At 35.5% G+C, this 27,103-nt stretch overlaps 2 protein-coding genes and 1 long non-coding RNA gene across 12 annotated transcripts in view; 1 reads left to right on the top strand and 2 right to left on the bottom strand.

The window, feature by feature from the left end:
• Positions 1-953: 953 nt before the first annotated feature.
• On the top strand, positions 954-4,304 carry LOC126698797 (uncharacterized). 5 transcript variants are annotated; one of them, XM_050396252.1, is made up of 4 exons: positions 954-1,535; positions 1,773-1,798; positions 3,316-3,439; positions 3,707-4,304. In XM_050396252.1, exons 3-4 carry the CDS (start codon positions 3,367-3,369, stop codon positions 4,201-4,203), a joined length of 570 nt encoding a protein of 189 aa, XP_050252209.1. In that variant the 5' UTR covers positions 954-1,535; positions 1,773-1,798; positions 3,316-3,366; the 3' UTR covers positions 4,204-4,304. The 5 variants fall into 5 exon arrangements, 3 of the variants coding, with proteins under 3 accessions (XP_050252209.1, XP_050252210.1, XP_050252212.1); XR_007646591.1 differs by having other exon boundaries at positions 959-1,535; positions 3,714-4,304; XR_007646590.1 differs by having other exon boundaries at positions 959-1,535.
• Positions 4,305-7,084: 2,780 nt separating this feature from the next.
• Positions 7,085-27,103, bottom strand: part of LOC126698793 (uncharacterized) — a 33,954-nt gene continuing 13,935 nt past the window's right edge. Inside the window, exons 13-14 of one of the 3 annotated variants that reach the window (XR_007646589.1) lie at positions 8,066-8,969; positions 7,085-7,533 (exon numbers count right to left, since the gene is read on the bottom strand). Coding sequence is in view for 2 of the 3 variants with exons in the window: in XM_050396249.1 (XP_050252206.1) it covers positions 7,345-7,533 (189 nt within the window). In the remaining variant the exon portion in view is untranslated. Of the gene's footprint in view, positions 7,534-8,065; positions 8,970-26,098; positions 26,590-27,103 lie in introns of those variants that run through there. The other 2 variants (XM_050396249.1, XM_050396248.1) reach the window with 2 other exon arrangements.
• Positions 9,897-24,529, bottom strand: LOC126698798 (uncharacterized). 4 transcript variants are annotated; one of them, XR_007646592.1, is made up of 7 exons: positions 24,345-24,524; positions 24,059-24,225; positions 23,278-23,444; positions 22,901-22,975; positions 13,437-13,648; positions 10,151-10,490; positions 9,897-10,048 (listed from the first exon to the last, which is right to left on the bottom strand). It is a non-coding gene; the product is annotated as an uncharacterized LOC126698798 (long non-coding RNA). The 4 variants fall into 4 exon arrangements; XR_007646594.1 differs by having other exon boundaries at positions 13,437-13,642; XR_007646593.1 differs by having other exon boundaries at positions 13,437-13,642; positions 22,908-22,975.

The raw sequence follows: 27,103 nt of genomic DNA, 5'->3' as shown, positions 1-27,103 counted from the left end.
TTTACTATCTCTTGAATATAGGGCTCAAGTTAGTCACCCTATGCCTCATAGAGACTCCAAATAGGAGTGAGTGAAGGACAACATCCTCTATCAACCTTTTTGCATTATGAGTTCGAGAACTAATCACATATCAAGTAGCATTAAATAAGATTGATGGTGAGTGAAATAATACATACAAAAATGCGATGACTACAAACATACAGTAAAAGAGGCCTACTTAGTCGACCTCCATGGCTAGGGGTGGTCATTGAGGTATGATCTTCTTGGTAGTAGGTCTACTATGTTCTGAGCCATTAAGCTTGGACTCACCATTCATCCAAATTCCAAATTAGGGCTCTAAATTTTTAAGACCCACAATATTCAAATCTAAAGAAAATAAGACAATTTGGATTTGAATATCAGGATGCTTGATCTAGCCTCAAGCTGTAAGTAGCTTTCTTGATCAATCTCCACTTTTAGTTCTTCTAAAAAGAAATATTTACTTTGAGTGCTAGTATTTGTATTTTTTTATGGAAAGTGCTAGTGTTTTTTTTTTTTTTTTTTTTTTGAGTACTAGTTAATATATAAAGAGATGAACACTTTTATGATTTCATCACATATTTCAAGTATTATTATGTAATATAAATTCACAAGCAGCAAATCATTGTAAATACTTTATTTTTTATTTTATTGGTTGTAGCAAAAATTGACTACATGTTCCTAAGATTCTCCTATGGTCACTTTTTGTTAGGTTATTCACTGTTCTAAACTATTGTGGGTATGGTACACGTGACATGACACCTATATCACTCACTCCATGGACCAAAATGATAAAAAAGCAAAAATGGAGGGCAAAATCGAGAAAAAGGTTAAGAAACAAGGGACAAAGCAGGCACATCTCATTTAAAATTGAAAATGTAACGGTAACTTTCCAAAACATCCTGTTGTTCTTTCTTCCCTCACGTTTGCTTTAAACACAAGTCCCAAACGGTCCAAATCCCACAAAGGAAACAGTAAGCAAAAAAAAGGCAAAAAATATCACAACATTCTATGTAGAGAGTATCTTATATAGAAGATTCAGAACAAGATCTCTCTTAGATATGGCTATGTCCAAAGTAGAAGAAGAAGAAGAGACAGAGAGGTCTGTTATGGGCACTACAAAAGTGGTGTACTACTTAGAACCATTAGTGTCAAAAGAGCTTCTCTGCAAATTCCCTGACAAGTCATCGGCTTTCGACTTCGACTACACGCAGAGCTCAATATGGTCCCCTTTGGTCCCTCGGGCTTACAGTGCCATGGACTTGGATTCTGATTTTGAAGATTTGGATTTCATGACACCCAAAAATAGAAAGATCTCATTTGGTGGTGGTGCTATGGTGTTGAGCAACAAAACCAAGTTGAAGAAAGTCACTTCCAACATCAAGAAGAAGCTCAACATCAATCTTAATCTTAATGTTTTGAAGATGAAGCACATGCACAAGAACAAAACCAAGGCATCTGAGTTCTCCCCAACTCCTCTGAAGCCCACTTTTACTTGTTTCCCACACACCACAAAGGTATTTCTATTCCTATTAGAGAATTTCTATTATTTTGTTTTCTTTATTTCTATATTTTTTAATCTGAAATTTTGAGATAATTAACCTGAAATTAATAAGCCCTTTTGAGAGAAAAAAATAAAAGATTTTGTAGGAAAACTTTGTCTCTATTGAGTGCAATTTATTTTGGTTCATCATTTTATTAAAAACAAAAACAAAAAGCATTTTTCTTATTTTATTTTACGCTATTCATTACAGGCTTGGACTAAGGCGTTGAAAGTTGCCTCTAAACAGTGGCGACTCCAGGAATTTTGTCCAGGGTGTTCCTATTCCACATTGAAAAAATTTTGGGTAATTTCAGTCTGTTTTAGGACGTTTTGGTAAATATCAACCGAAATTCAAGGTTTGGCCCGCATGAAGTTTGTGCTTTAAAAAAAAAAATGTTCTTAAAACCAAAACAAATTTGCATTCTGTACACCAAAAAATCTCAAAAGGAAAAAAATAAAAATAAAAAGAAATGAAATGAACAAAGGTACCTATAGAATAAACTATAAGTTCATTTGAAATATTAATAAAATTATTAATTATTGTTGTTTAGTTGTTTCATAAATTTGTTTTTCTTTTATAAACTATAATTTGTTGTATTGTTGTTTCATTAATTATTAAATTATTAATTGATGTTTAGCCTAATATAATTTAATTTTTTTGTTTTTTATAATGTATTAGTTAATTAAATTATTAATTATTGATGTTTAGTTGCTTCGTTAATTTTTTTTACTAACTACTAGCAGTTTAGCACACACCCCACTGTGCATTAGCACACACTAGCACACACCTCATGTGTGCACACACCCGTGCCTCTCCGATACCATACCGGAGGCCGTTTTGGTTTAGTTAGAGAAACGAAATATTTTGATACCAATTAATATCGGTGTACTGTTTTAAAATTACTACTAAATATATATATTTTCTTAAAAATTTTATATATTCTCTTAAAAATATAAAATGATTTTAAAGTCTGACGTAATAATTCCCTTAAATATATTAATAATTATGGTTGTAGTATAAATTTTTTTTTAAAAGGGTTGTAGTTTAATAATATTATCAAGTATATGTACTTACAACCTTTTTATTTCAAAAAAAAAAAAAAGGTAAATGTACTTACTAAATGCAATAATGAAAAGACAAGAGAAATAAAAATTAATGTGCAAAAGTTATAGCCAAACACGTGGGTGGTTGGAGATAAGGTTGAAAATTTTGAAAACTGTTGACTCATTCAATGGCTTCAGTATTCACGTGGGGAGTAGGACTCTAATGTACAAAGAACATACGGCAATTAGCGTTCAAAACTAGAAATAACAAAGAGCAGAGAAGCGGAAAAGTCGAAGAAAAACAGAGAACGGAGAAGAAACAGCAAGGAAGAAGAAGCTGAAGCAGGTGGGGAGACTGCGGTTGACCAAATGGAAGTGGCCGGAGACATGGAAGTGACCGGCGATGTGGTGGTGAGTGGCTGTGACGACAAAAACTGATGATTTTGGCTTTTTTTTTTTTTTTTTTTTTTTTTTTTTTTTTTTCAGATTCTCTGTTACAAATTTTTTTTTTTTTTTTTTTTAGATTTTAGTTCAAAATTTGTTTGGCATAAAAATTTTGAGGGTGTTCCTGATATTGCTTGGGGGTGTTCCTATTTTTTTTTAAGGGTAAACAAATAAAAAAAATTTAATTATTATATATAATTTTTTTTTTTTTTTGAAGTCAGGGTGTTCCCAGGAACACCCTGACCTCTGAGTGGCGCCGCCACTGCCTCTAAACATTTCAAGAAAAAGAAGAAGAAAGATCCACGGCCCATTTCAAGATGATTATTCAATTGGAAATTTCTCTCTTTTTAGTCAATTCATTCAAATCTGTATTGCCCTTGCAGCGAGCAGGTACACCGTACGTACATTACTATCATGTCATTGAAAAGTATAAAACTATTATTAATTCTTGTAATGCATAATATTTGAAATAGTAACGGCTAGTTGGGGTTGCGTGGGATGAAAGTATTCCTCTGAGTCGGTGATAACAAAACAGAGAGTGAGAGTTTCTCCGTCTCCGTGCGGGAGTCGGAGAGTGATGTAGTAAATTTTTGTATATATATATCTATCCCACTTTGGCAAGAAAAAACCTAAACGCAAAAATACTTTCTCTTGAAGATTTCAGTACGCAAAAATACTCTCTCCTGAAGATTTCGGTAGTCATGGCTATGGCTATGCTTTTGGGTTTAGATGCAAGAACTCGTGTGGCTATGGGTTTAGATCCTAACCCTCGTATGGGTTTGAAGAAGTCTCTCTCTTCTGCTTCTGCTTCTGCTTCTGCTTCTGGGTTTCCTTCAAAGCAGCAAGATGATGGTAACAAGAAGGAAGCGATCTCAACGTTGTCTTCTGCTGCCGAGAATGGTGAAAAGAAAGAGAGGATTGTGGTCAAGATTAATTTGGCTGCATGGCGGCAAAGGAAAGCGCAAAAGGAGGAAGAGGAGAAGAGGAAGTCATTGGAGTTGAAACTTGAAGCATCAAAAAGAAAGCTACAACTTGGATACCAACAAGTTCAAAAGGCCAAAAGAAAGATTCAATTGGTGGATTTGAGAGACATCCCTAAGCCTGAGCCAGAGATTAATCTTTCCAAGAAATCCAAGTGCTATCACCGTCATTGATGATGATCTACATGTTGATGATGATTCTTTTTGTATATGATTTTTTAATTCTTTGTACTTATAGTTCATGAAGTAATCAAGATGATAATTTTACCATTTTAATTTGTTACGTTTGGATGTATAACATTTGTTTGTATTGAATGCAAATCTATCCGACTTTGAGTGGGAGTGAACAAAACAAAGGGATTTTTATTCATCATTCACAACCCAAACCATAAGCAATTCAAGAAATTAGCGCAACATTTATTTAATTTTTCTTACTCTCCATTTTACCCCTCACTTTTTACATTTACTCTTACGTGACACTTTTTTTTTTTAATACAAATTTTAATTTTATTTAGTTTTACTTCAATTACAATACACCAGAGCAGAGAGCGAGATAGAGAGAGAGAGTTGCGAAAACAGAATGTAGGGTTGGTGTTGGCGGGAATGGAGTATGCCAATTTGGTACTGTATGTGGAGGAGCCATTCAATCCAAGTCCAAGAGTACTACTGTGACTCTGTGAGGTTCCCCAGTATTTGATATATATATTTTTTTTAATATATAATATTATTGATTGTGGTTTCTGTTGTGATGGAGCATTTTTAGCTCTTCATGTTAAGTTTAGATACTTGGTTTCTTCTTTGGCTTTGTGGGATTGTTTATACCCAATCAGTTTGTTTGGCTTGTTTACTGATCTTACCGATGTAAAAACTATGTCCTAATGGGGTTTATGTGGGTTCTGTTTGGAGAGATTAATATTCCTTTTTTGTCAAGGTGTGGAATTTGGAACTCAGCTTCTTATAACTTGGAAATCACTTGCTATATATGTAGGACATGCATGGTCGTTATGGGTAGCTCTTTGGTATGCCCTGAATTCTTTTGTTTTGTGGCCTTAATTGATGAGTAAACCCCTTAATTTCTTTGGAAGTCTATATGACTGGCTCTCCAGTTTTTGGTTGTTCCTCACCACTTCCCACTTCACTAAATTCCCCATAGAAAACAAAATTGAACTATTAAAGGATTACTTTGTGATGGTTTATAACTCTCTGCCACGTTGATCCTTGATAACATTTAATCACAGGTGTAATGGTTTTACCATCCAATTGGCTGGATGGTTAATTGGATTATATGACATACTAAAAATAAAGATAAAAGTCCAAAATGATTTTGTAAAACCCAGAGAGCTTCTCTATTTAATGATTAATGTTTTTAGGTTGGTAAGCTTCAATGCTCCTAATGGGGTTTTAACTTTTAAACCCACAACTTGGTGGCCTTCCATTTATTTGTATGGGGGAAGCAAGTGCCATTTGAATTAGAGCTCATTGGCCTCGTTGATGGCTAATGTTGATTAACTGTCTTGCTTGATTCTAACTTAAAGACTTGACCGAAACTACCTTGCCTAGATTTTGCCCATGTTGTTCCATGTTCAGGTTGCCTAGGATTAATAATGTGTTTGTGCCTTCTTTATTTCTGAAACAATCTTTGTTGGCTTCATCAAATGACTGAATTGAATCAGTTAATCATAATACCATGTCTATGTTGGTAACCAGTTGGGATGTTTTTCTTTTGCAGAAATAAAGGTCATTATTTGAGCAATCCTAAAGAGTTAGTAGTATAAAACATGTCAGATTAAAACGCCTGACATATATGGAATTTATATTTATGAACAGTCCCAATTTTTTTAAAAAAATAAGATAGTTTCTGACTTTCTTTAGGTTCACAGCCATATTGAAAATATTGTAATTTTGTTGTTTAAGGGCAGTCTTATATAGATTTGCTTTATGAGTTGTGTTTAGTTGAGTTCAGATTTTGTTGGATTGAATGTCAGTTTTGCAATTTATTTTTTTTGATGAGTTGGATCTCGGATTTGCATTGTCAGTCCTTGTGGTCTGTTATTGTTTCGATAAATTCATGTAATTTGTGTGATTAATCGTATGGTCCCCAGTTGTATACTTCCTGTATACTTGGGCAACTCTATTTTTTGAGGGCAATAAAAATTACATTACTTTCAAAAAAAAAAAAATTGTTCGGTGGGTCACAATACTGCCTAGTCATTTACAGTAGGTCTTGACTGGTTGAAGTTTCTTGTTGGCTTTCCTAGCAAGTTTGCTTGCTTCTAAGTTTACTTGGTCTCTGCTCTTTATACAGGATTGACATATATTTGAAGGTTATAGGATAAATTATCTGAAAAATTGCCATTGCTTGATGTCTGTTGCATTTTTTCTTGGGAGTGATCCAAAGAATCTTAGAACTGTTGCCTAATCACACTATGGTAGGTTTTTGATCTCTCTCTCTTTACATTGTACCTGCTGTATGATACTCCAGCCAACCTTAAAATTTTCCTTCTATTTGGATCTTGGTGGTATGGTACTGAACATGTACAGCACCCCCTTAGATTTGTTGTGAGAGCCTCTTTCTTAAGTGGCTTTGAATATACCCTCCACTCCTGTCCTCTGAGTTGGTCATGAGGATGGTTTTTTGTTATTATTGGTTAATTCTTCAAAAAGTCTGGCTTTTAGGCTTTAATTTCTTTTAACAATGTCTAATTTTGAATTTCCTTCTCTCCCATTCTAATAAAAATTGAAGGTGTTTGAGGCATTGGCAAGAATAAGAAAAATGAGATTTAAGTGATGTTATGGCATAAGATACATATGTCTAATCAAGTAAAGTGTCAATTGAAATAAGTTTCGAGTGTTAAAAGTAATTGGAGCTGTTGTAGGTGCTAAAGCAACATAATTTGCCTACTGCCTCACAGCTGAGCCCACCACATACAATCTGCAACTTTAAATTTTTTAATGACGTGTGAGGTGAGGCCAATGGTTGTGAATTTTGGTTGAGACCCCAGCACTAAATGTGCTCAACTCTTTATTAATGGGAGATAGTTTATACTGGGGTATATTCTTGAAATCATCAGTGACATTGTTCACCAACACATACAATCTGTACATCCAGAAGAGATGGCATAGGTTCAAAACTTTAAATAAACAAATAGAACTTCAAAGAGAAGCCTAAGCCCCTTTGCCTATATGAAGAAATGCCTTGTAAGATGATTAACTCTGGTATTGATAAAAATGGCCACGTGGGAAAACTATAAAAATAAAATTACCAAACTCTCAATTCTAGAAAAATTAAACTTAAAAAGAAAATGGAGTAAATTCTCAGGGCTTCCTCAAGGCAGATGCTGCACCCATCACAACAGCCAAGACAATACCAAGACTAGCACCGAGGGAAGCACCCACAGCTGCAGCTGTTAAGGAGGATGCCTTGGCCAGAGCATCTCTACTTGCTTCTATAACCATTGCTTGTTCTCGTGCTAACTCCACCATAAGTCTATCTTTAGCAAGTTCCTTTAATTTGAAAAAAGAAAAACATTAAAATTAATATTGAAAAGAAAACCATATGAACAACAAACCACAACACATATTACAACATGGTTATTAATAGAACCAGAGAGCATCAAAGTAACCAGTAAAATGGTTTTTGGGATAATCAACTAAAGTAGAACCAACATATAAAAAAGATTGCAGAAGTATATGACCTAACCAAGAACAAGAAGTTCCTCAATGACCTAGACTAGATTCATACATGGGTGATTAATGCAATCCAGCGATAATGAAATCATTCATGAAACTCTCCAATATTCTAAACACCCAATTTTTTTTAATCAACCGTTGTTGCAGAACCCCTCCACCACCCCCCCCAAAAAAAAAAAAATTTCAATGCCCAAATTCATTTTTGAATATTGTCAGCGAATTCAACACCCGTTGCTACTACATCGAAATTTTTGTGCACATAGTCATAACTTAACACAATACCATTAGTAAGAAGGGGTTCAAACATTACATTCTGTTAATACAAAATCAATTTAAATGCTTTTACCTGGAAAGAGTCTTCCTCTTGGCTTCGAAGCACACGGTGGATTAGCTGACAAAGAGAGGCAACACCCTCCACTGAAAGAACAATATCTTTCTACCGGAAAGGCCTCCAAACAAGATTGATCGGGGCAAAAAGAACTTTTTTAGCACCCATCCACCCATCAGAATCTCCGCCAGTTGCACCGCAAGACAAAGAAGCACTTGCAACACCAGGCAATGGACAGGAATTGATTACTCCAGTTGAGCTTAAAGATGCTTGGTATGCCTGCACCACAGCATCTATTGCTGCTTTTTGCTGATGTGCACTGACAGAAAATTCGTTTGTTATGGCAAGAACCCAAGGGATTCCTAGAGATTTGGCCTCATCCAACAGAAGAGAAAGGACTGGCTTCTGTTGTGACAAATCTGAGTGATTGTATCGAGGTATTTTATGGGACAGGTTATGCACAAGAACAATCAGATCTGTCTTCCGACTAAGATCACGAATTCCCATCCATAGTTCATCTCTGAAACTGAGGGCATACTCTGCCTAAACTCCATCTATTCTAATGTTAAGAGGCCTTATCTCATCATAATCATTAACTAGCATGAAGCATCTACATTGCTTCATGAGTTGGTAAATATAAACACTTCAACTAGGTCCTTTTCAATGTAAACAACTTAACAACCTCTGGTAGAAGAATGTCCACCTCCACCCATTCTTTATGGCAGGAGAAAGTATCCTGTGAACTACAGTAAATTGGCTCCCCACAAGTGAACTAATATCAAGCATGTCCAAGAAGGATAATCAGGGTCAAAATGCCTGGGCCACTACTTTTCTTTAATTCTAAGTTATACATGCAAGTAGATCTCAAACCCACAACCTTATCCTCCACCTTACTCTTACGAGAAACTTCCCTATTCAGATCCTGCAGTGAAAACAATTAAATAAATATATGAACAGGGGGAGAGAAATTAAAGACAAAAAGTCAAGAAATATACTAATAATAACCATGAGAGAGAGGATAAACACAAGAGAAATCCTTCTCGACCTAATCAGATCAATGATATAATTAGAAGCTGAGAGCATACTCCGCCTAAACTCCATCTATCCTAATGTTAAAGGCCTTATCTCATCATAATCATTAACTAGCATGAAGCATCTACATTGCTTCATGAGTTGGTAAATATAAACACTTCAACTAGGTCCTTTTCAATGTAAACAACTTAACAACCTCTGGTAGAAGAATGTCCACCTCCACCCATTCTTTATGGCAGGAGAATCCTGTGAACTACAGTTAATTGGCTCCCCACAAGTGAACTAATATCAAGCATGTCCAAGATGGATAATCAGGGTCAAAATGCCTGGGTCACTAGTTTTCTTTAATTGTAAGTTATACATGCAAGTGGATCTCAAACCCACAACCTTATCCTCCACCTTACTCTTACAAGCAGACCTAACTCTTACAAGCAGGAGGTGCCATTTGAACTAAAACTCATTGGCATGCTTGGGTCACAGGGAACAGCTTGATCAGCTATAAGTGTAGTATGGTACAAATGGTAGAAATTACAGAAATTTTTTTTTTTTTTTGATAGATAAGAAAAAATATTATTAATAAAGGACTTCTTTATGCAAACAACATAAAGCAGCCAAAAAATACAAAATAAATCAGAAACTATATACAAGAAAGAAGCGAATCTACAAAACAACGGGTAAGATTCACTAGATGTGAGTCCCCAAACCCAAGACCAATCAAATACAGTGCCAATGTTAAAGTGTGATAGAGGAGAATTAAAATTTTGTATAAACAAGTAACATCTTTTACAGTAAAAAAAAAAAAAAAAAAATGAACACCTGCAAATTTACCCCTGCTGAAACACAGTAGCATAAACCACCAGCAATCCCTTCTTGATCATCACTCTCAGGAAGCTTATTCTCAACATTGGCATTAGTGTTTACTCTACTTTGACTAAGTATTTCCTTAAGAAGAGAAGTTTTACCAGCACCCTACATGGCCCATAAGTCATGTGTCACTATATAAATAACCAAAAAAAAAAAAAAAACGACTTTTGTAAATCATATTTTTCATATATATTTAAACATCAGTACCTCAAGGCCAAGTAACCCGACCCTACAAGTTCTGACATGAACCTCCTTAGAGACAGTAGCAAAATCACTGGTGCAGAACACAAAAAAATCATTCAAACCTTCAGGGCGAATAATTTTTTCATCACGAAAGGAACCTGAAGTATTTTCATGATTGAGATGGGCAGCATCTGAATCAATAGAAGAAAACAAAGGCATCAATGGATCTGTCACTATCTGATGCTTTGGTGGTTGTCTCAATGGCGCTCCAACCAAAACTCGCATTTGTTGTAATTCTCGCTTCCTTTCACAATTTGAAGAATAATTCGGAACTGAGGGGAATGATTCCACTCTAGTGGAACACCTGAATAGGAAAATCATGATGTATCTCAATTCAAAAGACACCCACGGAGGTTCTGGGAAAAAAAGAAAAAGGCTACACTACCCACCCACCCCCCCCCCCCCCCCCTCTTTTCTTCATTCTCAAGCTCCGCCAACACATATGCACATGGACAGGTGGATAGTACAGTTGTATTACAGAAGAAAATATGCTATCAAAATTATGTTGGCCAAAAACAGAACAATTGAAAAGTAAAAAACCATAAACACTGCACCAAGTGTCAGGACAACTTCAACAGCAAGACATGGAACTCAATTAGATACCATTTCATAAAACTCTAATGGCCATACAAAATCCACTACTGTGAACCAGAATGCACCATTTGTCAAAATGGGAAGTTGATCATTCTCTCTAAAACATCACCAACAATCTCAAATGACTCATAGCTTCTGTAGTGTTACCATCTAAGAATACTCTCATTCACAAAAATACTCGGGTGTTAAAAATAAATAAATAAATAAATCAAATCCTGTAGATAAAGTTGAAACAAAATAATAGCTGAACAATGCCATATGGTAATACTCTCCACCTATGGCTAACCTAGTTTCTCAATTTTCTTGGGCCTAGCAATTGGCAGTTGTGAGTAATACAAACTGATTGGGGTCAACCCCACAAAATCCTTTTCTCAACCAATCAAGGAGAGGCTGCTGGAGCAAATAAACACATATACTTGATAATAAACACAAAGCTAAACCAATCTGTGGGGAATATATATATAGTGGTTCCATTTTGTCTCGTGTGGCATATATGGCATGAATGAAACATGAGATGCTTTGAGGGCCAAGAGCTTAACATAATGAAGTTTTTGTTTTTGAAGTCATTATATGAGTGGCAGCCACTTGTATTCACAAACCTATAAGCAGTGGAGGGACAAAAAGGTAATTCCCAGGAACTCAAACTTACTAGCAAGTCAATAATGTCACAAACAAATTATCAGAGACCCCTACAAGAATCAATAGACTACAAAAAAGCAATGAAAAAGAATGAAACAACTTATACAAGCCAGCAACATCTTATCCACAGAATTAGATGCATTTTGCATGCTCATTTTTAGCATTCATGACTTGAAACTGGTTCTACATTTATTCAACAACTTTTACATGTAACACAATGTCAAAGCCCTAAAAGGCTAGAACATAGTTACCCCCCCCCCCCCCCCCCAATTTATGCTGTGGTTATACTTAATTCTTTTGTTGTCATTTCTCCTTCTCAACAATTTGTTTTCAACCCCTTAGATTCCCATTTATAAATTCGGAGTAGTTCAGTCAATGCTCTCATTCAAAGCTCTCAACTGCTGACTTAAATCTACAATGCATTTTTTTCTTGGGTTGATGCCACATTCCGGCCCTTAAGTTCCATCTTCCACGCCTGTTGCTGTGCTAACTTCTTGAAACACCATCCCTTTACTCTGACATCTACTCTTCTAGCATTGATGGATCACTTGTGTTGGTACAGTACTCATCCAGCTCTAGCTACTAACTAACCATTTACTTCCATAGATGCATTTCTAAGTGTCCACTTCCTCTGTCCTATTAACCTGAGAACTCTTTGTTAATTGCATTTCTGTAGTCTATTCTTTTTTTTTCCTTCTTTAATTTTTTTTTTTTTTTTTTTTTTTTTTTTTTTTTTTTTTTTTTATTTGAATGGTAAGCTTACTTGCACTCAGTGGGCCTTGAATCCGCTACCTCACCCTCCATCCCATTATTGTGGGAAAAGTAAGTGCCATTTAAGCTAGAACTCATTCACTTTTCCAGTTTCCAATATTCATGATACTTCTTATTCCTTTTCTTCCCCAATACAGTGCATTTGGATTAGCTCTTTGCTAAAAGTTGGCAAAAGTACAAGTGTACCTAAAAAAAGTACAAATAATGTAATAAAAATATAGGGGAAATTACACTTTACCCCCCCCCCCCCCTCCTCCCTCTAAACTAAACCACCTAAACTACGAGAATGCACACTTTACCCCACTAAACTATACCCTTTTTTACACTTATTCCCCTAAATTACACTCTTTTTACAATTACCCCCCTAAACGATGAGAATACACACATCCCTAAATAATTACCAATGTGATGGGGTATAAAGTGTCACATGGGTAATAGTTTAGAGGGGTAAGTGTAAAAGGGGGTATAATTTAGGGGATAGAGTGTAATTTCCCCAAAAAATATAAAAAATAATTATAAATAAAATAAACACCTAATCCAAACTCATAAGTCAAACTTGTTTGAAGAAAGCCATTTTCAAGAGTGACCTTCCATCTTGCTGCAGTTTACCCAGGTACTATATATAATTTCCAACCATCTTGCTAGAGGAATTACTTGCTCTTTGCAACCAAATCCCAAAAGGGACTGAGTCTATTTTATTTCTATAGCCACTAACCCGGAAGAGGTTTGTTCCAAGCTATCACATAACAAAAGCAAGACCATTAATATTTTAAACTACAAAAATCCATTTTCACAATTAAGGGACATGCTTCATATTGAGACCATATGGATATCTCAACCAATATGATGCTCTCCTGTCACTAGCATGGCTAATATAGTTAATAGAGTTTGTTGGGGAATTTTTTTTGGCTAAGGATGGGACAGGAGATCATTATCAAAAACTAACCCAAGGAGGCATAGTTAATGCAGACTCACAATGAAATATATCAGCGGACACCAAAGCATTCAGAGTACTGATATAATTTCAGCTTCTTTTCCATCTCTTGTGCAATGTTCGTTTGTTACAGCTTAATTCATAAAGGTAGGCAGCTTAATTTCTTAGTTACAGCTTTGTAAAGATTCACTTTTTCCTAAGAACAGTTTAGTCAATCAAACCCAGCTTATTTCTATCTGGCAAAAATAATCTATGATAAACGAATGAAAAACAAACAGACAAATAAACAAAGCATGAATTCATTATATATACCTGCCCAAAAGGCACATAAGAAGGTAAATAGAGCACTCCACGCCAGCTCTTGCTATCCCCACCTTTAATGTCACCTTGTTCTGCTAACTTTCCACTTGTTGATACCTCTGGTGGCGCTTTATCAGTGTCAGAAAATGGCTTAAGGGAAATGCCATCTGAACCCTCTTGGATTACAAGAGACTCTGGCCCAACTACTTCATCTTCATCTTCAACTAATTGAGATCATATTATCATTGTTAGACTATCTTAAAGCAAAAAAAATAATGTTGTGTCCCTAATATTGTGTATATATATTTAGTTTCTAAACCGTAAATTAACTAGAAAAGTAGCAGTTTTTTTTTTTTTTTTGGTTTGCTGAATGAAAAGTAGTAGACATATAGACAAACAAAACCAGCAATATTGAATTATAGAAATACATAAAGTGGCATGGCTTGATAGAAATACAAAAGTGGCATGGTATGAATACATGAAGTGGCGTGAAACAATTGTGGCATGGTAGAAATAAAAAAGTAGTATACAAATAGACAAACAAAACTAGCAAAACCTAAGTGGTATGATAGACCAAAAAAATTTAATAGTACCAAACAAAGAAATTAAAAGACTAGCAGACAAAAAAATACTAGCAGACTACTTGTGAAATAGTAACACATAATCATCCATTGTCCGACAATGTCCTACTAGAGTTGTATTCTTGGCTAATATTCTTAAAAACGTCTTTCATTGTTGCCCTTCCATCTGGTTCTTTTTTTACACAGCGTCTTGCCAATTTATAGGCATTTGCAAGCTTCAACTTTTCTAGTTTTGTGGGAGCTGAAGGGCACAGTCCAACACATCTTCATCAGCAAATGAATATTTCTTTTTTTGTTTTTTCTGAAAAATCAAATGACCAATTTGATTCCTTCTTCTTACATGATGAAATCATATCATCTAAATACTCACCATGGATGAGTTCCAATATTAGAACTCCAAAACAATAGACATCAACTTTTGGAGTTAAAATCATTGTTCCAACACATTTTGCAAAGACAAAGACAACAATCCAACATTAGTTATAATCTAAGCCCTATGTTACTTCAAGAAAATAAGAACTATATTACCAGGCGGAATGTATCCAAGTGTGCCTACACATCGTGTCTCATATGGGGTATTAAAATCCACAAGTCTGGCTAGCCCAAAATCTGATATATGGGGCTCGTATTCATCATCCAACAAAATATTTTTGCTATTTATATCACGATAGATAAATGGCTTTTTGCAATCATGGTGCATATAAGATAGCACTGCTGCCACAACTTTGATGACTTAAACCGGCTAGACCAATTTAGGTCTCTAGCAGTGTCTTCATTTCTCAACACATTTGCCAAGCTTCCCTTTTCAAAGTACTCATATATGAAAAATGAGACCCTTTTATGTATGCAATAACCATAAAACTTTACAATGTTTCGATGTCCCGTTCCCTCCAATGCTTGTAGCTCCTTTACACTTACTTTGTCATATCCTCTACCATCAGGCAAGGCATGGAGTTTCTTAACAGCTACATTGTCAATTGATTCCAACTGCACTTTGTATACACTCCCTACTCCTCCAATACCAATGCGAAATTTGTTATGAAAATCCTCCGTGACTTGAATTATTTCGTCAAACAATTTTTTTCCTTCAGCAGAAGACTGAATGGGGAGGTCGTCTTCATGAACTTCACCTTGTTGGTGAATCTCACCTTCTTCTATCATTTGTTCACCTTGTGAGTATTTTTTTCTTCCATAGATCAAGTAAATTACAATGAAAATGAATGGTACAACTCCCAAAGAACCAAAAATAAATGAAATGACATAAATTCTACTAGCCAAAACATGATTGTGTTTCTTGGAGGCACGGCCGCACTGTGTCATCCCTATTCGATTGCCACATAATCCTTTATTCCCCCCCAATGCTTCAATGGGAGCAAGTAGAAATGCTGCACTGTTGGGAATAGGGCCTTGCAATTGATTGAATGAGACATCAGCATACATTAGCCACTTCATATCTTCAAAAGAAGAAGGAATTTCACCAGAGATATTGTTGTGGGAGATGTTCAGCATCACTAAGTTTTGCAAAATAACTACATTGCTTGGAATTTCCCCTTCAAGATAGTTGTGACTCAAATCTAGCTGACACAATCGTGCAAACTGTACTGGCTGATCAGGAATATTTTGATTGAACTTATTGTAACTCAAGTTCAAGTAAATAAGTTGTGTGAAATTACCCAAACATCCCGGTATTGGCTGGCTAAACATGTTGGCAGACAAGTCCAAAAAGAGAAGCTTGGTTAAGGCTATGTTTGGTTGGAGTGATTTTAGGAGGGATGGAAAACATAGAGCTTAAAACTGAGTGGAAAACAGTGTTTTCCACTGTTTGGGAAAGAGAGGAAAATAGGGAGAGTGGAAAACCCGGGAGAAAATTTTCTCTCCCGGGCCCACAAATTTCGTCTCCCCAAATCCGGAGGAAAAGCTTGAGTGGAAAACTGATGAAGAAGACTTTGTCCATAATGCCCTCTGGAATCAAGCTTAAAAAAAAAAAAAAAAAAAAAAAAAAAAAAAAAAAAAAAAAAAAAAAAAAAAAAAAAAAAAAAAAAGTGAGAGTGCTGGAGAATGTGAGCTGCACCTGTGGAAGCCTGGAACGTTCTTGAATGAGGAAGACAAAGCAAATAAAAGAAAGGGGATAGAGATATAAGGACAACGTGTGGAGAAAAAAAAAAAAAAAAAAAAAAAAAAAACCAACCAGAGAGAGCAAACTGGAGAAAAAAAGAGAGAGTGCTGGAGACTTGAATGAGGGAGAAAAAGAAAAAGATGGGGTGGGATAGAGATACAACGTGTGTGGAGGAGATAGCATAGAAAAAAAAAGAAAAAAAAAAAAAGAAAAGAAAAACGTAGGGATGAAATGAAAAGAGAGAAAAGAGAAATAATATAAAGAATAAAAATCCTATTTGAGAAATGTTACTACAATATTTTCACAATAAATTTCAAGTAACAGATTGTTATTAGTTAATGTTGGTGAGTAAAAATATAATTTTAATAGTGGGTTCAAATTAAAACTAGTAACAACTTTCCACATAAATTTTGTTGTGAAAGTATTGCGAAAAATGTTGTGGACGTAACACTTCTCATTGAAAAATATAATTGTTGGTAAATTTTATATTATTTAATAAGTACAAATAAATTTATTTCTTACCTATTATGTAACAAGGGTATAATAGTCAATTTATATAAACTGCATTTTCTATCCTCTCACTTTTCTTTTCAACCAAACAAAAGAGTTTTCCACCCTCCTACTTTTCCATCCTTCCAACCAAACACACACGAGGGAAAACTAAATATTTTCTATCCTCCCTCCTTTCCATCCTCCCACTAATTTTCCATCCTCCCAATTTTCCACTCCTCCATCCAAACGGACCCTAAAACTCCTGATTCTTGTGGAATGATGCCGGAAAGTTGATTGCCATTCAATAGCAGCTTGAAAAGGGATGTCAACTTCCCAAGGAATTTCCCTAACCAATCTATTCCAAGACAAGTCAAGTACACCTAATTGGGTTGAGTTTCCTATTATTGCCAGTATGGTGCCAGTGATGTTATACGCAATAAGGAGCATATTTAGCTTCGGACAACTTGCCCAATTGCTTGAGATTTCACCAAAAAAATTATTATGGCTAAGATCAATAAAATTGAGCCATGGATAGGCACCAAAATCTTCAGACAGATTTCCGCTCAATTTATTTCCTTTCAATTGTAACCTCAACAAGGCAGAGAAATTTCGCAAGCTTTTGGGCATTTGACCACTGAATTGGTTGCAGTGAACTTTCGAAGTAATCCACCTTGGCAAATATTTCGAGGCAATGAACCAGTGAAGTAGTTCATATCGAGTATCAATGCAGTTAAATTCACCAAGTTTCCCAACTCAAGGAATGGTTCCAAACAGTTGAATATCACGAAGGAACAAAGTTTCCAAATTCTTCAACTTACCAATTGAAGCAGGCACTGGTCCAGTAAGTTTATTTTCATGTAGTTGTAATTGTTTCAAGGAATTTAAATTTCCTAGCTCCTTAGGAATACAGCCAGAAAGATTATTTGAATTGACATGGAAAAGTTTAAGTTGGCCAAGAGAACCTATGGAAGCTGGAATTGAACCACAAAGACTATTATTTTCAAGACTTAAGCTAATCAAAGATTTCATATTGCTAACTTCATGTGGAATTGGGCCTAAAGTAAATTGCAAAATAAATGTACTAATGTACATTTTGTAAGGTTCCCAAAGGTGGAAGGAAATGGACTTGTTAGGCACATAATGTATTGGTTGGACCACGATGGCACATAACACCCAACGAGTTGCATGGGCTGCCATTATTTGGAGCAAATGCCAAGAAGAGAGTACTTGTTGGCTTCGAGCATCAAGTGATGATTTCCATTCTATCAAACCATTGGCTTGAGAAGTAGAGTCTGCAGCCAAAACTGTGAACATGAACGATAATGCTACCCAGAAAACCGAAAATGACATTGGCGCTATGCTTGAACGAGGAAACGCTACTCAAGTAGAACAGGATTATACACACTACTGAACCCAACCTCACACAGGTAATGAGAGTTCAGGAATTATGATCAGAGAGCAACTTGAAAGTATAACACAATATCAATGGCACTTGCAAATGTGATAGGCTCATGAGTAGGACCCATTATATATTGTATTTGGAAATTGGAATATTAAAGACATGGTTGGAAAGCATAAAATCAAACCAAAAACCAAAAACAAGCAATTATTAAGTAGGACTAGGACCATGCACATAAAAAGCAAAAAGTTCCTTACTTCTCTGCTTGTAGCTTTTTCCAAAGAGTAAATCTAACACTACACTAATTTCTACAATTTTGACATAAATTTGTAATGTAATGGCTCATTAGTGATGGAATCATAGACTTACATGGACCCACCATTTTATTTCCACCCTTAGAACTCGCCAAATGACAAAATTGTGGTAAAGTTCTAAATATTAGTGTGGTGCTAGACTTACTCTGTTCCAAAGGTAAGATGATATTAATAAAGTTGGGAACTTTTGTATTTTTGTACCCTCCCAGTCCAGTCCATGAGGACATATTTTGACTGAGCCTACTGGATATTGTCTACAAATTTTTCCCCTTGATAACATTTGAACCCATGTGAAGCAACAGAAGCCTCAAACTTAACAAATTGCAAAGCCTTAACGTTGTCTTCTGTAATTATATGTAGTACTAAGCAATAATCCTTGCAATGCGCGAGATACTTCATTAGCAAAATATTAATTTCATTTGTTTGAATTTGGTAGGAGTTTTAAATGTCTCTATTTAGTTTCTTTTTTCTTTTTTTTGTAATTGGAATACAAATAGCATAAACAATTACTATTTCAAATAGATCTATTCCATGATATATCACTTCAAAGATTGACCTCTAAAGATGAATTTGAATTTGGTTGTCCAAAGGAAAAACAGCTTGAATTTGGTTGCTAAGTCTTATACTCCTTCACTCAGTGACTAAATACAATAGAAGATCTCAGAATAATGGAAATTCCAAACATCAATATCATATCTATAACAATAACACCCACATCTTCTTCTCAGCCCTTTTTACACATCACAATACCTTTTTTTCTCAACCAGCCGTACAAAATAATGTAGCTATCATTCTTGCACTGCTGCTCATGCTGCTGCTGTTGTTTTTCGTTACTGCTGCTGTTCTCTTCACGCTATCGCTGCTGTTCGGTGACTTTTTTTATTAACTGCCTCATCGATTCATTATGGATGATTATGTGCCTAATAGGTCCAATCCCTTCCACCTTTGGGAACCTTACAAAATGTACATTAGTACATTTATTTTGCAATTTACTTTAGGCCCAATTCCACATGAAGTTAGCAACATGAAATCTTTGATTAGCTTAAGTCTTGAAAACAATAGTCTTTGTGTTTCAATTCCAGCTTCCATAGGTTCACTTGGCCAACTTAAACTTTTCCATGTCAATACAAATAATCTTTCTGGCTGTACTCCTGAGGAGCTAGGAAATTTAAATTCCTTGAAACGATTACAACTACATGAAAATAAACTTACTGGATCAGTGCCTACTTCAATTGGTAAGTTGAAGAATTTGGAAACTTTGTTCCTTCGTGATAATCAACTGTTTGGAACCATTCCTCGAGTTGGGAAACTTGGTGAATTTAACTGCATTGATACTCAATATGAACTACTTCACTGGTTCATTGCCTCAAAATATCTGCCAAGGTGGATTACTTCGAAAGTTCACTGCAACCAATTCAGTGGTCAAATACCCAAAAGCTTGTGAAATTTCTCTGCCTTGTTGAGGTTCCAATTGAAAGGAAATAAATTGAGCGGAAATCTGTCTGAAGATTTTGGTGCCTATCCATGGCTCAATTTTATTGATCTTAGCCATAATAATGTTTTTGGTGAAATCTCAAGCAACTGGGCAAGTTGTCCGAAACTAAATATGCTCCTTATTGCGTATAACATCACCGGCACCATACTGGCAATAATAGGAAACTCAACCCAATTAGGTGTACTTAACTTGTCTTGGAATAGATTGGTTGGGGAAATTCCTAGGCAACTTGGGAAGTTGACATCCCTTTTCAAGCTGCTATTGAATGGCAATCAACTTTCCGGCATCATTCCACAAGAATCAGGAGCTTTAACCAAGCTTCTCTTTTTGGACTTGTTTGCCAACATGTTTAGCCAACCAATACCGGGATGTTTGGGTAATTTCACACAACTTATTTACTTGAACTTGAGTTACAATAAGTTCAATCAAAATATTCCTAATCAGCTAGTACAGTTTGCACAATTGTGTCAGCTAGATTTGAGTCACAATTGTCTTGAAGGGGAAATTCCAAGCAATGTAGATATTTTGCAAAACTTAGTGATGTTGAACATCTCCCACAACATCATCTGGTGAAATTCCTTCTTCTTTTGAAGATATGAAGTGGCTAATGTATGCTGATGTCTCATTCAATCAATTGCAAGGCCCTATTCCCAACAGTGCAGCATTTCTACTTGCTCCCATTGAAGCATTGGGGGGAATAAAGGATTATGTGGCAATCAAATAGAGATGACACAGTGCAGCCATGCCTCCAAGAAACACCATCATGTTTTGGCTAGTAGAATTTATGTCATTTCATTTATTTTTGGTTCTTTTGGAGTTGTACCATTCATTTTCATTGTAATTTACTTGATCTATGGAAGAAAAAAATACTCACAAGGTGAACAAATAATAGAAGAATGTGAGATTCACCAACAAGGTGAAGTTCATGAAGACGACCTCCCAATTCAATCTTCAGCTAAAGGAAATAAATTGTTTGACGAAATAATTCAAGTCACGGAGGATTTTCATAACAAATTTCGCATTGGTATTGGAGGAGAAGGGAGTGTATACAAAGTGCAGTTGGAATCAATTGGCAATGTAGCTATTAAGAAACTCCATGCCTTGCCTGATGGTAGAGGATATGACAAAAGAAAGTTTAAAGGAGCTACAAGCACTAGAGGAAACGGGACATCGAAACATTGTAAAGCTTTATGGTTATTGCATACATAGAAGGGTCTCATTTTTCATATATGAGTACTTTGAAACGGGAAGCTTGGCAAATGTGTTGAGAAATGAAGACACTGCTAGAGGCCTAAATTGGTCTAGCCGGTTTAAAGTCATCAAAGGTGTGACAGCAACGCTATCTTATATGCACCATGATTGCAAAAAGCAACTTATCTATCGTGATATAAATAGCAAAAATATTCTGTTGGATGATGAATACGAGCCCCATATATCAGATTTCGGGCTAGCCAGGCTTGTGGATTTTAATACCCCATATGAGAAACGATGTGCAGGCCCACCTGGATACATTCCGCCTGGTAATATAGTTCTTATTATCTTGAAGTAACATAGGGCTTAGATTATAAATAATGTTGGATTGTTGTCTTTGTCTTTGCAGAATGTGTTGGAACAATGATTTTGACTTCAAAAGTTGATGTCTATTGTTTTGGAGTTCTAATATTGGAACTCGTCCATGGCAAGTATTTAGATGATATGGTTTCATCATGTCAGAAGAAGGAATCAAATTGGTCATTTGATTTTTCAAAAAAATCAAAAAAAGAAATATTCATTTGCTGATGAAGATGTGTTGGACTGCGCGCTTCAGCTCCCACAATACTAGAAAAGTTGAAGCTCGCAAATGCCTATAAATTGGCAAGATGCTGTGTAAAAAAAGAACCAGATGGAAGGCCAACAATGAAAGACATTTTTAAGAATATTAACCAAGAATACAACCTAGAAAGCACAAACGCGACTGTGAGGGTGCCACACCCGAGTCCGATGCAGCCCGACACGGGACGCGGTTGCCCGCGCGTCGGTGCCGCGTCTAAGTTTTGTTTTTTTTTTCTCAGATTCGCGCCGACTCAGCTCGATTTGCGCCGAACCAAGCTGATTCGGCCAGAATCGAGCCGTATCAGCCATATCGGGTCGTATCAGCCGGCAACTAATACGGCCAAAACAGGTTGGAAACGGCCGAAACAGGCCGATATCGGCCTTGAAACTCACCGGAACAGCCGAAATTCTGACCTCAAACGCATAGTAACGTGTTTCTTGCCTTCTTCTTTCTTTGTTTTGTGAATCAAGGCATGGTAATGTGTTTTTTAAGAATATTTTAATAGTAAAAATATATAAATAAAAATATTTTTAATAATTTTTTAATCGCCGAGTCCCGCAGCACCGCACCTTACTTTTTCAAAAATTGCTGAGTCCCGCACCCGCACCCACACCCGAGTCCCGAAACGCACTCGTGCTTTAGGACATTGTCGGACAATGGATGATTAAGTGTTACTATTTTTTCACAAGTAGTCTGCTAGTATTTTTTTGTCTGCTAGTCTTTTAATTTCTTTGTTGGCTACTATTAAATTTTTTTGGTCTATCATACCACTTAGGTTTTGCTAGTTTTGTTTGTCTATTTGTATACTACTTTTGTACTTCTACCATGCCACAATTGTTTCACACCACTTCATGTATTCATACCATGCCACTTTTGTATTTCTATCAAGCCATGCCACTTTATGTATTTCTATAATTCAATATTGCTGGTTTTGTTTGTCTATATGTCTACTACTTTTCATTCAGCAAACCAAAAAAAAAAAAAACTGCTACTTTCCTAGTTAATTTACGGTTTAGAAACTAAATATATACACCATATTAGGGACACAACATTATTTTTTTTGCTTTAAGATAGTCTAACAATGATAATATGATCTCAATTATTTGTAATTGGATTTTTTATTACAAATATTAATATCTCCACCATAAAAAGATTAACCTGAGCAATTGATTTCATAATAGGAATGAAAGGCCTCAAAATATTATGTATAACAAGAATTAATAAAAGTTTTACACTTTTTGAATAACATGATAGTAATGCACGTACGGTGTACCTGCTTGCTGCAAGCAGTGGTGGCGCCACGTTATGCTCAGGGTGTGGTGTTCCCAGCAACACCCTGACCTGAAAATATATATATAATAATTTTAAAAAAAATTAGGAACACCCTCAAATTTTCCTTTTTTTTAAAAAAAAAAAATTTAATTTATTGCTCTACTTTCAAGCAAAAAAAAAAAAAAAAAGCCCAAAAAAAAATTTTGAACTAAAATCTGAAAAAAATAAATAAATAAATAATTGTAACAGAGCAAAACAACGGACGGCTAGCCGCCCACGGCAAACCCAACAGACTATAGAGGAAGCAAACCTACGGATTCTTAAAAAAAAAAAAAAAAAAACCGAGCAAATCACTAAAAGCTAAAGCAAACCTAAAAACAGAGCAACGCCTCCCTCGCTCCAGTCGCAGTCCAGAGCACATCGTCGCCCCTCATCGGAGATCGCTCGTCAGTGACGGTCACTGCCACAGCCTCAACCTTCAGCCTCCCTGCTCCGGTGCTCCCTCAAGGTTTTTCTCTCTGACTCTCTCTCTCTTTACCTGAAATCACTAAACGGAACTGAAATGAATGAGATCTCTCTTTATTGATTTATTCTTTTAAGACTAACTTAATCTGAACTGTGATTAACTGAAGCTGTAGCTTTATTAATATTTTGTCCGTTTTCTAACTTTTTGAATTTGACTTTATCTTGTAATGGTTGGTGTGTGTCGGTGAGATATTAATGGTCTTTCAATGTAATGTATATTGTGATTGGGTCAACCTCTCAAACAAAAAAATTTGTGATTGGGTCAGGAATACTTTATTTGTTGTGTTTTGCTTTTTCACAGGACAGCAATGATTTTATGGGAACAAGGAAAAGTATCTGACAAAATATATTTTTCTAAAAAGACATAACTACCCTTCACTCATTTCTCCTCCCCCTCCTCCTCGAAGGTTGAAACGCAAACTACACACCTGAAACAAGCTAACCAAAAACAACACTCTACTACCAAACAACTTCTTACAAAAGTCTCATTAAAAAAATATCCTCTTACAAAAATTACAACTCATACAAATTTCAGATGTTATAGAACAAAACCAGAACATATAATCACTAAAAAAAAATTATGACTTAAATATTTTTTTAAAAGAAATCGATATGGGTTTTAAATACTTGTGAATCTCAGCGCCGGAACTGTTCAAAGCTGAAAAACTATTTGTTGCCGACGACAGGAGGTGCCTTGAAATGGGTGCATCAGCTAGGCGTGGTTCATGATCGGGTGTTCCTTGAAGCCATCCCCATTTCGTGCTTGAGTTCTCTTTGATTTCAGCGGTCTTTGTCTGTTGAGGGAATGAAAGAAAGAAAGAAAAAAGACAGAGCAAGAGATGGGATCTGAGAGAAAATGAAGGAAAGAAAGAAAAAAAAGTGTAGTGAAACTGAAAGTGAAAGAAACATTTACCACTGAAGACCAAGACTTTCCTCCCTTATTGCGGTGTAGCAGTGGAAAGGAGGACAAAATTTATGAAACAAGTTATGCCTTGGCTGAAACAAGTTCCCTTACACAACAATCCCTTTCTGAAATAATGTTGTCCTCATGACCTCATGTGGATACGTGGTAAGAAAAGAGCCACACAACTTTTTTTTTTTTTTTTTTCGTAAGGGCTTACACAGTATACAGTGAATAACTTTTTTGAATCTTGGCTGCTGGCCACAAACAATTATTTAAGTTTAAGGATTAAATAATTATACAAAAGCAACTTTTTATAAGTATTTGTGAAATTATTTAAGTATTTATTTCATAATTAATTATTTTACCTATAATGAAATTTGTTGTGAAATATATCATAAGTATTTGTGAAAAATTAAATTTATTGTGAAATTTATTATAAGGATCAATTGTGTCTATTATTCACGTCATTTTTAGTCTGTCACGTGACATTATTTTATTAGACAAACTAAACACGTGCAACATTATTTTGTGGCACTTAGTGGAAAAGTGTGGAAAAGTATAAATGAAGAGGCTACTGATGTAAACAATATACATCTTCAAGATGTAAAATCAAAATTTTAAAACTCTACGAAAAATAATGATCATATCAATAAAATATTTGAATTTCAAGTTTTTATTGAATGTGAATTTTGACAAATACACATTCGCACTACACTTTCTTTTTATAACTTCTATGCTTGTAACATTTCAAGATGATATGAGGTCAATAAGTACCAAGACAATAAAATCTTGTTTCTTGCAATAATAACCAATTCCTTTTGAGTCCACAATTTCTATTTGTATATGTGATGGCACGAGCTTGAGTCATTGCATTTTTTTTTCCTGGTCCTGTATCACTAGCCTTATCATAGTAAGTATGTGAGAGGCCCCACCCTCAATCCACCAACTTTTTGTTGGGACAAACCCGCATGTAGGGGTGTTTGCGGTGCGATGTGGTGCAGTTTTGGACCATTTTTAGTACCGCACTTTGCAGTGTGGTTTAGCTAAAATTATAATTACACTGCACCTTGTTTTTACGGTCACATATGCAGTGCGGTTCAGAGTTTAGCCAAAACTATAACCACACCTCACCTTATTTTTACAGTCACATGTGCGATACTATGTATAAGATGCGGTTTGAAGTCTATATATTTTTCAAATTTTGGGCTTTTTTTACTCAGCCCAAAACTAATTTTTCCCTTTTTTTGGGCCACGTTTTAAATTATTGAGCTAGTTTTTCTTTATTTTGGGTTAGCTTTTCTAGTCAACACTTGCTAGGGTTATTAAACAATTTTTTTTTTTTTGAAAATCAGGGTTATTAAACTATTAATAATATATTTAATATTAAAAATAAATAAATATATTAATATATAAAGAGGGTGCGGTGCAGTTTGTACGGTTTCTTATAATAAAACCGCAAACTGCACTGCACCATGCGGTGTGGTGCGATGCGGTGTACTATTACTTGTGGTGCGATGCGGTTATACCATTTTGCGAGCGGTTTTGGTGCGGTTTATGCAGTTTAGTGAACACCTCTATCCGCGTGAATTGGTGGGGTTGTGTTAGTGCCCCGTTATATTTCCCCATAGATTTAGTGTCTTACATGGAATTGACATTTATTTTATTTAAATAGTAAAAATAATAAAATCCAAAATGAAAGAAATAAAAATATTTTATTAATTAGTAGTGGGTTAGAGGTGTTAGAGATTAAATGTGCTCAACTCTTTATTAATGGGAGGTAGTTTATACTGGGGTATATTCTTGAAATCATCAATGGCATTGTTCACCAACATATACAATCTGTACATCCAGGAGAGATGGCATAGGTTCAAAACTATAAATAAACAAATAGAACTTCAAAGAGAAGCCTAAGCCCCTTTGCCTATATGAAGCAATGCCTTGTAAGATGATTAACTCTAGTATTGACAAAAATGGCCACATGGGAAAACTAAAAATTAAAAAAAAAAAATTACCAAACTCTCAATTCTGAAAAAATTAAAATGAAAAAAAAAAATGGAGTAAATTCTCAGGGCTTCCTCAAGGCAGATGCTGCACCCATCACAACAGCCAAGACAATACCAAGACCGGCACCGAGGGAAGCACCCACAGCTGCAGCTGTTAAGGAGGATGCCTTGGCCTGAGCATCTCTACTTGCTCCTATAACCATTGCTTGTTCTCGTGCCAACTCCACCATAAGTCTATCTTTAGCAAATTCCTTTTATTTGAAAAAAGAAAAACATTAAAATTAATATTGAAAAGAAAACCATATGAACAACAAACCACAACACATATTACAACATGGTTATTAATAGAACCAGAGAGCATCAAAGTAACCAGTAAAATGGTTTTTGGGATAATCAACTAAAGTAGTACCAACATATAAAAAAGATTGCAAAGTATATGACCTAACCAACAACAAGAAGTCACGAAGTTCCTCAATGACCTAGACTAGATTCATACATGGGTGATTAATGCAATCCAGCGACAATGAAATCATTCATGAAATTCTCCAATATTCTAAACACCCAATTTCTTTTATCAACCCTTGTTGCAGACCCCCTCCCTCCCCCACCCCCAAAAAAAATATCATAAAAACAAAATTCAATGCCCAAATTCATTTTTGAATATTGTCAGCAAATTCAACACCCCTTGCTACTGCATCAAAAAATTTGTGCCCATAGTCATAACTTAACACAAAACCATTAGTAAGAAGGGGTTCAAACATTACA

The sequence above is a fragment of the Quercus robur genome, chromosome 9, assembly GCF_932294415.1.
Source record: "Quercus robur chromosome 9, dhQueRobu3.1, whole genome shotgun sequence".
NCBI classification, from domain to species: Eukaryota; Viridiplantae; Streptophyta; class Magnoliopsida; order Fagales; family Fagaceae; genus Quercus; species Quercus robur.
Note: the sequence above shows the minus strand (reverse complement) of the source record. Positions and strands in the feature narration are given on the sequence as shown.

Bases quoted from the DNA above. Each gene is read 5' to 3' on its own strand.
- LOC126698797 (XM_050396252.1), top strand. From the start codon at position 3,367: ATGATTATTCAATTGGAAATTTCTCTCTTTTTAGTCAATTCATTCAAA. The intron at 3,440-3,706 runs GTACACCGTACG...TTTCTCTTGAAG, and splicing joins ATTGCCCTTGCAGCGAGCAG to ATTTCAGTACGCAAAAATAC.